This window comes from Macrobrachium rosenbergii, chromosome 49, assembly GCF_040412425.1.
Source record: "Macrobrachium rosenbergii isolate ZJJX-2024 chromosome 49, ASM4041242v1, whole genome shotgun sequence".
Classification (NCBI taxonomy): Eukaryota; Metazoa; Arthropoda; class Malacostraca; order Decapoda; family Palaemonidae; genus Macrobrachium; species Macrobrachium rosenbergii.
Genome location: NC_089789.1, coordinates 30,847,556 through 30,861,683, shown reverse-complemented (window position 1 = coordinate 30,861,683; position 14,128 = coordinate 30,847,556). Strand labels below are relative to the sequence as shown.

The 14,128-nt window shown below is 37.8% G+C and overlaps 1 protein-coding gene across 1 annotated transcript in view; it reads left to right on the top strand.

Annotated features, from left to right (window-relative positions):
• RanGAP (Ran GTPase activating protein) overlaps positions 1 to 14,128 on the top strand; it is a 36,826-nt gene that overhangs the window by 19,698 nt on the left and 3,000 nt on the right. Inside the window, exons 9-11 of the mRNA XM_067093082.1 lie at positions 3,861 to 4,046; positions 5,761 to 5,889; positions 9,259 to 9,377. Coding sequence (XP_066949183.1) covers positions 3,861 to 4,046; positions 5,761 to 5,889; positions 9,259 to 9,377 — 434 coding nt within the window. The remainder of the gene's footprint in view (positions 1 to 3,860; positions 4,047 to 5,760; positions 5,890 to 9,258; positions 9,378 to 14,128) is intronic.

Here is a 14,128-nt window from a genome sequence, read left to right as displayed (position 1 = left end):
GAGTGCTGCTGGTAGGAGGCAATATGCAGAAAAGGTATAAGTCAAGTGTTAGTTTATTTCTTTCCCTTATCCACCCAAGCCCTTCTGACTCCTTACCATTTTTCACCCCTTTCTGAGGAGAGGGTGAAGGGTGTTAGGGGATGTTGGGATCATTCTCATTCTATTATGCATCATCTTTAAGGCCAGAGCTGCTCCAACCCCTAATGATGTCGCCTGCTTCATGTGCTGTTGATGCAACACTTAAAATGTCGTCTTTTTGGCTGTATCCACTGGGAGTTGTAAGATGACCACAACCTCTTCAGGGTGGAAACTAATCCCAACTCTGGAGGGGAAGCTCTGTCCTTCCATTACCTCCCTCCCATTGTTGAGCTCTTCCCCCCTCCACTTGCTCTTCTCTTCTCCCTTAAGGGAGGAGGGATAGAAGGGGAATCTAAGGCCTCTCATAAGATGTCCATCTAGTTTCTCATGAGCACTCTTCCTTTGAAAAGGAAGGCATAGTCTCTCAGTCATCTGGAGGTTGTTGTTTTAGCTTCAGGCAGGGTGGGTATTGGTTCCTCATACCTAGCTGCTGAAACAAGGCTCATTCTTGTGTAATCTTTAGGGGTTACAATAGAGGAGTCTGCTTGTCTTGCTTGCATGACAAGCACTTGGTCTCTGGACTGATCACTTATGGTTGTTTGGAGCCCTTTGTTGGCCGAGCCGGTTGAGCTTCAGACTGTCACTCGATGGGCCGGAGTTCAATTCCCGCGGCCGGCTGATGAAGAGTTAGAGGAATTTATTTCTGGTGACAGAAATTCATTTCTCGCTATAACGTGGTTCGGATTCCACAGTAAGCTGTAGGTCCCGTTGCTAAGTAACCAGTCGTTTCTTAGCCACGTAAAATAAGTCTAATCCTTCGGGCCAGCCCTAGGAGAGCTGTTAATCAGCTCAGTGGTCTGGTAAAACTAAGGTATACTTAACTTATGGGTGTTTTGGACACCCCCTCCCCTTGTGTCCCAGAGGAGATGCACAGGGCTGAGGCCTAGGTACACACAACCCTTTTGTTCGGCACAGTGCAAGGTGTTCACACCAGCTGCACTTAGACAACATGATGGGCTCCCTCTCTCATTACCTTCTTGGGGCTATAGAGCAGGAACCAGTGCTACCTTCCTGCTAGGTACTTATGTGCTCATAGGAGCACTCTTCAGGAAAGATCTCTCGGAGCTCTTCTGCTTGCTTTGCTTTGGAGACACTGTGTAGAACCTGTGCATCAATGATTGTTCAGTTATGCACCTGGGCAAGCGCTCAGACTGCATGTATCTCAGGTGTTTGGGGTGAGGGGTGATGCAGTTCTGTCCATACTTGGTTTGTGGACCATTGTGCAGGTAATCCTCCTTTCTATGCTTCCCTGAAGTATGCTTGGGTGAAACATCCCCACCTGTTTGCTAGGTACATGTTCGGTCTTAAGATTGGGTGTGCTCCAATTGTGTACAGGTTCAAGACATGTCGTATCTCACATACTTCAGCTCAGGTAAGGTAGCAATATGCTTATGCACCAGTACACAGTCACGCTACTTTTCAACTGGTATGCAGCAATTGACAATAGAAGCTAAGGAAGTTTATGGACCCTTGAATTATATTTCACAAGTGGAGGGAGAGTTAGCGATCTCGAACTGCTTCGCTCTTATGCATTAACTCTTTCTTGACTTCAAGGCAGGTGCAGTTGAATTAATACCACCTCATCCCTATAATTTTCATGCAGTCATCAGACTGAATAGATGTTGGGTTGTTGGTGGCATGCAACAGACTCCATTTTTCAATATTTTTAGGTTTGGGAGGTTCTGTTCGAATGTAGTCCTGTTAATCTCAGACCAGAATTTCGTTACATAACACCTCCTAACATTTACAAGCAGCTTTATTAACCAATGCCTTCCATGAAGATTGGGTAGCTGTCGTACCCTCTTTGTTGATGTATAACCAGGTTAATTTTTGCGTTCACTCAGAACATCTGTGCATCAATGACGTACATGTTAACACATGCTAACAGGTTGCTTTAGTAAGTTCAGTTATTTTAAGGTTTAGTGTGACCAAAGTTCAGTACAGGTATTGCAAGAAAATATACTGGTTGGTGAAACCATGATTTCAAGTGTTTATTTCTTGTAATAATTTTTTTAGAGAGCAGCATCAGCTTCACTGCTCTTGTACTTTCACTCATGAAGAGAACTCATGGCTTTTGATGTGTGTGTTAGGGCCACTTAGGAGAAAAGACAGCTGTCCTGGCTGTGGTTGCATTCTGTTTGTGGTACTTTGGTCAGGTTAACATAATGACCTACACACCAGAGTTCCTGTCTTCCAGCAGTCAAGCAGACAACTTCCTTTTATCCATGTAGGGTGACAGAGTGGCATTGGTCATTGCCCCTACCACAACAGAAATGACTAATATAACCCAGAACCAAGAACTAAGTGTAAATGGGTCTTCTCCCGGGCTTCTTCTTGGGAAGGACCCCTCTTCCTTTTAACAAGCAGGGCAAAAGGATAAAGGGTTGGATCTCATGCCCAGTTAGCAGACAAGTACCTGGGTATGTCCATAGAGCATAGCAGACTCAGGGATGCTAGGGCAGTATTCTTCTCTCTCTCTCTCTCTCTCTCTCTCTCTCTCTCTCTCTCTCTCTCTCTCTCTCTCTCTCTCTCTCTCTCTCTCTCTTTGTTGGTTCTGAGGCACCACTGCCCACTCTTGTCTGCCACTCTCTTGTGGTGCAAGTCACAGAGATGCTAATGTGGTATTGGGACAACAGGAACCCCTCAGGGAAAGTGCTGTGAACTCTCCCTCCTCCCAAAATGCCCCTATCCCTCCTCCCAAAATGCCCCTCCTCCCAAAATGCATTGTTACAGTTGCATTGAAGAAGGTTGAGAACATCTCTGCTTTGTTAAGGGGGTTCTCTGACCATAAAACTCACCTCATATGCAAGTCAACGTTCTGAGAATGTGGGAAGCATTGCTTCCGCAGGTTTCATGGAATAGTTAACACGTTTCTAGATAATGCTGTTGTTACAGCACAGCATTAGTGGAACCAGGCCAAGCAAAGAGGAACACTCTGCTCTCACTTTGCTTTGTGGGATGTGAAGATGCATGAGTTGATGGCTCGCCACACTTGGGCTGTTTGCTAGTAAGGAATGGGCTGGCAGGCTAGCTCAGTGGTTAGGGTCAGTTTTGGTTTGGAGTAGTTCTTACTCCCTAAATTGCTTCTAGTTTCCAGTCTGAACAGACTCTTGCAGTGTTCTGTTTCCCTTGCCCATTCCTCAAGGGCAATAATGGAATTTGTATAACATTATTCTGGGAATGTTCTGGAATCTATGTTTTCTGCCATTTACCCTGTTTCCTTCATTTAGTGATCAATCAGTGTTGATTACTCACATTTCAAGTTCTCTTGTAGAGGGGTAGAGCTGTCAGTGTACCTTATGTGGTGCACAGTAGGCATTACTTAAGGTTCTTTGTAATGCCCCTTTGGCCCCTAGCTGCAACCCCTTTCATTCCGTGTACTGTATCTTTGTTCATATTCTCTTTCTTTCATCTTACTTTCCACCCTCTCCTAACTCTGGTTTCATGGTGCAACTGCAAGGTTTTCCTCCTGTTACACCTTTAAAACCTTTTTACTCTCAGTTGTCCTTTTGGCACTGAATGACCGCATAGATCCCAGCGCTTGGCCTTTGGTCTAAATTTTATATTCTAATTGTGATTCCTACCCCATCTGTAGATAAATTAAATCAAACCAATGATATGATTAGATTTTATAGTAGTTTTCTTTATGTTGTTAAGTAGTCTGTTTACAAGCAGGATGGTGTTTTGATATCTTTCCCTGTATTTCTTGCTACTGTATTTAGTGTACAGCATCTGAGTACTGTGAGCAGCCAACTGCAAGTCGACTTTTGGGGTTAGGAAATGCTGGCCCATCACTTCTAGTGGAAGAAGCTCGCCGATTGGCAGGCGATTCAGATGAAGCTTTCATAACTTCGAGTTTGAGTATTTTCATGAAGACTTCATCTTTTGCAGCACTTAACAATCCAAAAGTAAGTCATCTATTTGTTGTAATTCTTTTATTAATGTTATGTAAAATAAGAATTTGATCAGGCATTTTAATTTATGCCATTGGGAAACAAGCCTGTTTTGATACCCTTAGTAATTTTTATTCAAAGAAGAAACTATATAGTAGGACTTCAAGATTAGTGTGCATTACTGAGTGCAGAATAGTTCACATATAGAAGGATTTTCTGTAGAAAATAAGGTTTTATCCAATTTAGGCTGAAGTTGATTCTTTAAAGCTGCTTTTATAGTAAGGAAATGTTAGTTGCTCCTTATGTTAAAATTTGACAATGGACAAGATAGGAAAAAAGGCTTACAGTAATAGTAGTAGTAGTACAGTAGTATAGAAAAGAAAATGGGATGTACTTCAGAGTGTAAATTACACAGCTATCAGGCTGGTTGAGCATGCTCTGACTATGTGTAAAATATAAGAGGTATCAGGTTACTTGAGCTTACTCCGGAAGAAATGGAGTGGAAAATTGTTCAAATTGATAATTAATAATTTGGTTTTATGCCAAAGTGATCATTGTGTTTAATAGATGAGTATAGTATAACAAAAAAATACATCAGAAATGTATATGACAGTAGAAAAAATAACTATTAAAAGGAAGATCAGTAGGAAAGAAGAATGGAAAGACTAGAGAAGAACTGAATAAGTATTTTTATCAAAGAAACTGACTAGGAATTGTAAAGGGATGCAAAGTCAAGGGACATGAGACCACAATATTTAGCAAGGGAGGTGAAGTGTCAGGAATATAAGAAAACGTGAATATAGCACCAGGCTGTTGGGTGAGGCTTTCATTAATACAGTCATACCTTGGTTAACTGACTTAATTTGTTCCAAAAGGCTGTCCTTAAACAAAACTTTTTTTTCCATAAGAAATAATGGGAACTGGATTAATCCCTTCCAAACCTACAAAAATACAACAAATAAAAGCCTTTAAAAACAAATTTACCAAGCTTTGCATGCAGAAGATGTACGCACAAAATAAACTTAAAATAAATTATATTTGCTCTCACTTTACATGTAACTGGGAGAGCCAATGGCTTATGTGGAAGGTGGTGCACAAGGCAAAGAAGGGTGATGTTATTTTTTGGAAAGGGAGTTCCTGTCCATAAAAAACAGCAGGCAACTGTTCTTCTGGGGTTTTCTCTTTTCGGTCTCTTTGTACTGCTTTCCTTATGTGATTCACTGTTTCTTCATTAAAAACCACACATTAGGAAATATAAGTTAAATGTGAATTTTAGAGGCAAGAAAAATAGACCGATATGACTTGAGTATGTAATGAAAAGAAGAAGGGACAGTCATTCAGAGACTTTGCAGATATAAAATAGCAGGATTTCAACTACAGTGGGAAGGACCAGCAGATCATGGGAAAAGTTACAGATAAGGAAAGGGAGTAGATGAATACTCAAGATAGAAAAAGAAAAATCTTCAAGTGTCTAACCTGTACAGGAACAGCGATTTAGAAAAAGTATTGTTTACAGGCATTAATTTCGTGGTGTAGGATTGCATTTCAAAATGGCTCACTCTTGGAGTACAGGTGTAGTGATTTTTATTTATTTTTTTTTTCATTCTACCAATCATATAGTTACTCTGAGCCTTTTGTTTTAATTAGATAGTGAACTTTTTGGGTTGTGTCTTTTTCTAATTGTGCTTTTGGGTTGTGTCTTTTTCTAATTTTGCTTATGTTAATGCAGGTTGAGGAAGCTGTTTTTGCTGTCACAGAGAAATTAGCCAGTGCTGCTTTCCTTGCTGCTCAGAAAGGAGACCTGATGTCAGTTGCAGTAAATAACTTCTTAGTGTATTTAGGACTTATAAAATGTGAGGTAAGTTTACCACATACATGTTATTTCATTTTACTAAATTGTATTCAAATATTTGGAATATGCATTTTTTAAGGAATGATTTATTTTATGTATATCAGTCTGTTAGTCATTTTGGATTAGATTTTAGTGTAGAGTAACAAAATCAACAAGATGTCAGTTGTATCTGTTCTGACAAATAGCTACCACTGACATTAGATAATGTAAGTATGCAAATATTTATTCGTATATATGAAAAAGTGTTTTGTTTCATCAAGATCAGGGAAAGAAAAAATTTGTGGCTGTTAAATTTACCTGTAAATGTGAAAAATGGCCAAGACTAAAATTATTTTGGGAAAATAACCCTTGGATAGATCCTCCTGAGGATCAAGGTAAGGAATAATGTATTCATGACAAATAATCACGCACCTCAGGGTGCAGTTGGCTTTATGAATCTCAGTATTCATCATGGCAAACAGTGGTGACATGGCAATTGCACAGTGCTGTGGATAATGTAATTAATGAGTATTTGTTGGCAGTACTGCCTGTGAAACATTTGTTAAGCATGTAAACACATTGCAAAAAGCACATTCGTGAAATGACAAAGTAATTGCCAAATGTATCGTTGGCCTGCCATACCATGTACCAAAATTAAATCATGAAACAGACTGTACCTACCTAGCAAGTTTTTTTTGAGATCAAAGAAGACTATAATTTAGGCCTTTTAAGTTTGGCTATGGCCTGGAAAAGTTGGTTTTTTTAAATAATAACCACAGCCAACAAGGCACCAACCCATCAAGCTCAAGTAAAACTGGAGAAAAGTAAAATTTTGACCTGTAACCGTGAAAATAATAGGTTGATCAAAATATTTGAAGAAAATATTTGCCTATCAGGTTTCATTAAAATCAACAACTTTGACACAACATCAGATTCTTAGTTCATTTAGGACTTACCAGATGTTAGGTAAGTTTACCACATGTGATTTTGAAGACCAGGTACATTGCTAGTTTCTGATATGTAAAGGACAAATTATTTAAATTTGGATAGTGATGTTGACCTTGGAAAATAGATCAAGACCGACAAATTTTGTGAAAATACCAAAAATTGTATAAAGAGCGATGGAGGACACTTCAAGAAGAACAGTATAAAAGTCAAATGTTTATTATGAAGTTTTCTTCTTTTTCACCCCATTATTTTATTATTAATGGTCGATCAGCTGGTGAACTGAATTTTGTTTGGTCATGGCTTTGATGCTGCTGTGATTGTCCTAGAGGCTTTGTAATCTTCTTGGCTTTTTCAATGGTGTTGGCTGGGGTAATCTGTACTGATGTGACCAGTATGATTGTCTACACAGGTAAAATGATGACATCCGATGTTACTCTCTCTCTCTCTCTCTCTCTCTCTCTCTCTCTCTCTCTCTCTCTCTCTCTCTCTCTCTCTCTCTCTCTCTCTCTCTCCTGTCAGTGTTTGGCACTGGTTAGAGTTCTGGCTGATTTCTGATATCCCTCTATGGTAGTGGTGAGAAATTCAGCTTCTTGTACTGTGATGATACTTGGCTTTTTTCCAGTATACGGTATTATATTGTTGTATAATTTTGTGCTTTTTATTAGTGCTTCTCTTTCATGTCTATTATGATTTTGTTCACAGGAGAGACATTCTGAGAGTTTGGTAGTAGTCATCTTCATACATGAATGGTGGTATTTCTGACTGCGCTGAGTTGATCTTGAGAAGTAGCTGAATGGTCTCATAAAAAATTATATGATTAATCTTATCTTCTTCTGTAGTAGGGGAGGCATTTTCATTATTTCCTGACTGCCTTTTTGTCCTCTAGATATTTTTGTTGCATAAAATTTCTCTGATAGAGTTTTTTGGAACTGCTGGTCATTATTTGTGTTGGTCATTTATTCGTTGTGCCAATTGTTCATGAAAATTTGTTTTGCTCTTTAGCCGTGATGCTTGAGAAATTGTTATTTAGTAGTACTTGATCTGATCTTTTAATCTCATCCTTGGCGTGTCTTCATATTGAGCAATTTGTAAGGGCACAACAGACGAAGGCATCCATCATGGACCTTTTATACCTGTCTAGACATTCACTGGAGCTATTAAGGCAGAGACCCAGGTCTGTAGGGTTTTTATAGCCTTTGGTAGCATAACTTGTCTAAGTCTGCTGTACATGGATGTCCAGGATAGGGAGGTTACTTGCAGTTGTGAGTGAAATGGAGAACAGAGCATTCTTGTAAAGTTCTTAATATTTCCAGGTCCTCTTCATTTGTCTATTCTTATGAGGGTGCACAACACCCATGTAGAAATTGATGAATAGAACCCCAAAAGGGTTGCATAGTTAAGAGGACCTGCCTGACTTAGCTCAGTTTGACATAAAACTATATTTTCTTACTAACAAAATACTTGTCATGAAAAAGCTCCTTTAGAAAGCTAAAAGTGGTAGTTAGTAAAGTTATAGTCTGGTTAACCTTTAATGATCTTGTAAGTGAAGTAAATGTTGAAAGCTCAAAGACAAAAAAGCAGTACAGCTGTGTAATTTTAGGGCTGCTGTAAAGAATTGACATATCCCCATCATTTTTGTCTTGTTTCTCCCTCAGCAATATCAAACGTTCCATTGCCCAGGCCCTTGTGAAATGTTCAATGACACCCATTCAGTATTGCATACTCTGTGTGCCTCTATCTCATTGGGAACTGTTGGCGGAGAAAAGCACCATGGATGCATTGTGTCGTCGTTGCTGATAGCCCATGAATAATGACATGGTTTGGATATGAAATTTTGAAAGCAAGTGTACAGTATAGTGTTCCATTGGCATACTGTGGTTGTAGAGGGACCATGCAGTTCATAATTCTGAATTTTTGGCACTGTACCTTGCAGCTCTTTAAATAAGAAGTGGGATTGGCTTCTTGTAGGGCTGCATACTCATGGAATGTCATTGAAGTCAGTACCATTACCATTCTTTTAGCCACAGGTCTTACATAAAATGTAAATTGGTGTTTTAAGTTTTTTGAAAAGCTGTGGTTTGAGTTTTTATATAAAATAGAGAAGATGAGTAACACAAAAGTTAAAATTGCAGAAAACGTTAGGACTGCCTACAATACTCTTTTGGAGGATTATTGTAGATAATAACAGGCTTTGAATGAACTTGCTTTGCGGAAACTGAGTAACAGGCTTTGAATGAACTCGCTTTGTGGAAACTTAATTGTAGATTCCACATTGTCTTACCATTGAAAGTTCATCAGATGGAGAATCCATGGTAAATTTTTGAAGATACATTAATAAAAAAATTACGTGTTTTACAAATTATTATAAGCTTGATTTATTTACATGGTGTGAGAAATGCAGCTTAGTTCAATTGTTTATGAATACTTCATTGTTTTTCTAAACTTCAGGATAAGAAATTCAAATTGGACTGGGATTTGAAAGGCTGTTTAATTGCGGTGGCACATCTAGTCAAGCAACCAATGTTTCCAGCAGAAACAAAAACGACTTTGCAACTTTTCTTGTCCAAGTAAGTCATTGTTTTGTTGTATGTTTGTGAAATTGATAATAGTTATACTGTACCTAAAACATATTGTGATTTTTTTTTCTTTTGAGTATCTGTAGTAAGTATGCCGTCAGTGTACAGTACCTGTTTTTGATGATTCAAAATGAAGATGATATCACAAATTAACAATATTATCTTTTGATTAATTAGTAAAGTGGTTTGGCTCTGTTCACATTTAGGTTTATTTTTTAAATAAAAGCTAAAAGATTATTACATGAGCTTGTATTGACATGCTGGTGTTGATATCACCACCATTGCATACTTTTTACTGATTAATTTTTCTCTTGTGCAAATATTATATTTCCTGTAAAACCATCAAAATGGCTTAATTCCATGTATTTTTTATGTGAAATTGAAGTATTGATGGTATTGTAATAATGTATAGTTGACCTTCATTAAACTGGACCTTGTTAATCTGGGTATCGGATAAGACGGTCACTGAAGGGGGTCAGCCAATTTAAAATATGCAATGTTCGACCATGATTTAAGATAGTTACTGTTCCTCCGCACGTCTCGTACCATTTTCCTTTTCATTTAACAAAGGTAAATAAAAAGCTTTTCATTTATATTTTGATTTTATATACAGTAGACTGTTCTGTATTTATACTGTATTAAACTGAGATTCTTTTAACTCGTAACCAACTTAACTTGCGCACGGTATGTACCGTCATTAAGAAACGCTATTGTCTGGAAGTGTAGGAAGTATCGTAGCCTATCACTGAGTATTAACAGTTTTACCTATCTGCTGCCTGACTGGTAGCTACAGTATGATGCTTTGCTTGTTTTTTAGGAAAGAAAAGACATGACAAAGGTAAAGTTTACAAAGACAAAAGCTGAGTCACTGAACAATACTGGTGTTTACGTGGCAAATGACATGAGAGAGAGAGAGAGAAAATTGCCAGTTCCATCTATGCAGCGTAATTCTATCCTCGAGAGATTAAAGAGAATAATTTTGCTCTAAAGGTATGTCAGTGCAGCAGCGTTAGTAAATATCTTCTGAAGCCAAAAAATTTTGTTGCTGAAGAATCTCTGAACCAATAATTTTGCACTCAAAATAATAAGAAGGCATTCATTCTATTCTTCATGTGATCAGTAAAATACATACACTATTAAAAACTACTTATTGTATTCAAAGCACACGCACTTATGTCAACGTGAGCTTCTCTGAGCAAAGCATTCTTCTCATACAGAATACAGCTAAAACCTGATTGGCTGGCTGGTTGCCATGGAGATCTGCTAGCCAATGACAGCCTTCTGTTTCTGTTCTATTTATAGACATACGTCATGACGGCACTAAGTTTGAACGTTGCCCTGATGGTAATTATTTGACTGCAGATAGCAAAAATTACTCAATAATTTGCTTTATATAGTTATTTCTTCATGAAAACAAGAATTCAACAATAATTTTAGCTTTAATGTAGTGGTATGAAAATCCACAACAGTCTGTCGTGGTGATGCGTCATCACTTATGAATCCTATTCTGGACCGCCTCAGATTTACTACGCAAACTGATGACGACATTAGTAACCATAAAAACAACCTCTCCAAGATCTATATGATGAAATGTATTTCATAGTCTTACTTATCGTTAAAATTCGCAAGTTGAATTGCAATTATTTTGATCATGTATATTTTTGTATTTTACGGAATGGTTTTGTTGAAAACAAATGTGTCAGTGAACTCATGGTCTTATTGTCCCACTATTTTATTACTAATGATCTTAATTATCTCACATTTATTGAACAGTATATTAATACAAATAGAAATAAACTATAATGAATAAAAAACTAACGTGAAAAAAACTTGAAAAAAAAGGGAAAAAATGTTTTTGCTGTGATAGTGATGTTTGATTGTGCTCCTGACCCCACAGTTCCGAAATCCAAAAAATTCCAAAAACCAAAGCACGTCTGGCCCCGAAGATTTCGGGTAAAGGATTGTGTGCCTGTAATCTAAATTTCATTATTTTACTTTTCATTTTAGAGACTCCACTTCATTTTACTTAACAATTATGCATTCATGTCTTGGCCTAGGCATCTAAATATGTGGCTGAATTGTATCATTTTGATCATGTTTTATTCTTTATTTTTCATCTTTTACCATGAGCTTTAATTCAGATGGTTTGTACATTGGTTTATTATTCATACTCTATAAAAGTAATGAAATACAATATATTTATAGGTATATATATAAAATTTTTAAGTTAAAGCAGGACTATCGGCTAAGACGGACACCCTGACCCCCTATTAGTCCGTCTTAACGATGGTCGATTGTGCCTTAATTAGGGTTCACCTTTGCATTTCATGATTATGGACTCATTCCCAAGTTCATAATCTCTAAATTGCAAATATAAAAAATTTTATTTGTTTGATATTTTTGCCGTGTTGTAATGGAAGTAGTTGAAAATATTAAATACTGTACAGTCATACCTTGGTTAACTGACATCTCGTTTTATGAATGATTTGGTTATGGGACATTTTGTCTGAGGAACAGTTCACTTCATTAACAGAATTTTGCTCAGTTTTAAGTACAGACGGAGACAATTAGCGAGAACACATCATATTATGCACGTTATGTGCGTGCAATTCCCAGATGAAACAAAAGGAAGGGTTCAGTCTATGCTTTGGCCTTGCTCAGTTCACATCTTTGCGAAGTAACTGTACTGTATGTAAGTCCTCATGGCTTCTAAGAAGGCTAGAGATGCTAGCAAGGCTGAGTCTCTTGTGGAGGACAGTGTGTTTGGGCAAGTCCATGGGCTTTGAGGTCATTGATGATGATGTAGAGGAGTAAGTGGAGAAGCAGATAGCAGAGATCACCCAAGAACTGCAGGGCCTTCAGAGGAAGCAATGACAGGCAACAGCTGAGGAATTTTCTTCAGAGGAAGGGGGATGGAGGGATGATGTCCCTAGTTAACCAGTAAATAAATGTGTGCAAAATGGAGAGAATTGCAAAGCTTTGTTTGAAAAATATCACCCTGATAAAATTGTAACAAACTGATATAAACCTGCTGAATGACAATGCTGCCTTTCACTTTAGGAACATTTGAATATGTGGGCAAAACAAAACTCACTGGACAGGTTTTTAATGAAGAAACAGTGGATCACATAAAGAAAGCAGTATAAAGAGACAGGAAAGTGAAAACCCCAGAAGCACAGTTGCCTGCTTTTTTTATTGAAGGGAACTCCTTTTCCAAGTAATAACATCCCCCCCACTCTTTGCTTTGTGCACCACCTTCTATAGGCTATTAGCTGTTCCAGTTACATGTAAAGTGAGAATATATTTGCATTTATTTTATGTTTATTTTGTGGAACAGATTAAGTCAGTTAACCAAGATATGACTGTATTAATGAAAGCCTCGCCCAACAGCCTGGTGCTAAATTCAAGGTTGCTTACATACCTACCACTTCATGATCTCATGTCCTTTAACTTTGTATCCTTTATAATTCCTGATCAGTTTCTTTGATGAAAATGCTTATTCAGTTTCTCCTGTTCGTCCTTTCTTCTTTCCTGCTGATTTTCCTTTTAATAGTTATTTTTTCTACTGTTGTATACATTTCAGATGTATTTTTAGTTATACTGTACTTTCTTGAGACTATAGTTTGATGTGACAGTAATCTCTCATATCAGCATTAACATAGCCAAGGCCCTGCAGGATAGTGGAATTTACTGGATTTGGTAAAAAACACTGTGGATGTAAAATGGCAACTTCATACCTATAGTCCCCCTACCTTGTCAGTACTGCATAACTGTAAACATTGAATATGCTTATAAACAACAGTCATCACATTTAAACAATGCAGAAACCAATTTCCCGTATTTTTCAATATTTGTAACAAATATTCTGTATAAATACACTAAAAAATAAGCAAACCTCTTTTTTTTTCTCTCATACACAAGACACAATATGGTGTTTTTACTGTATGTAAAGTGGAGAACAGTATAACACAGGTATCACTTTGTTTTTCTTATTTTGCTTAAACACATTACTGTAAACATAAAAATACTTTGTACACCAAAAAAAAAAAAGGCAAACCTCTTTTTTTTTTCTGTCTTGTATGCAACACACAACATGGTAGGTGTATTGCTTTCGACAGCCAGACTTTTAAAACCTTGTGAGGAAGTTTACATAGCTTTCCTCCTCTTCCTCCTTCCCCCCCTCCTCCTCCTCCTTCTCCTCCAGCTCTACTGTGTCATCAAGACCAGCATCTTTTGCCCTCTGCTTCTGTTAAGTGGTAAACTGGCCAAAAGAGGCTTAGAGATGCCTAGAGGGTCATGGTTATCGAAATGCAGTAGTGACACATCAGATTTTTGGTTGCACAAACGTAACACATCAGCAAAGGGTGCCCATGTGATTTCATGCATTTCGTGTTGAATGACCAAGGTACCGAAGAAGTGGATAGCGATGGGTTTGGGTGCAAGGGTGTTGGGGGCCTGAAGAAACTTTCGATGGTATTCTGATGATGTGGACGACGACTCTGTTTCGCATTCACTGTCTGCTGCATTCTTCAAACTTCTTCAGCCAATTCTAAGGCCCTGGGGAAGTCACTATAGTGAATATTAGACAGTAGTGATACATCCTTTTCTGTCTTTCCATTCCAATGCTGTAACTTCTGAACTTACTCAGAATCCAGAGGCAAATATTTGCTGCTATTATTTATTCCTGAATCCAATAGGCCATCATAATTATCATCAATAGTCTCTTCATCATTGATATTGAG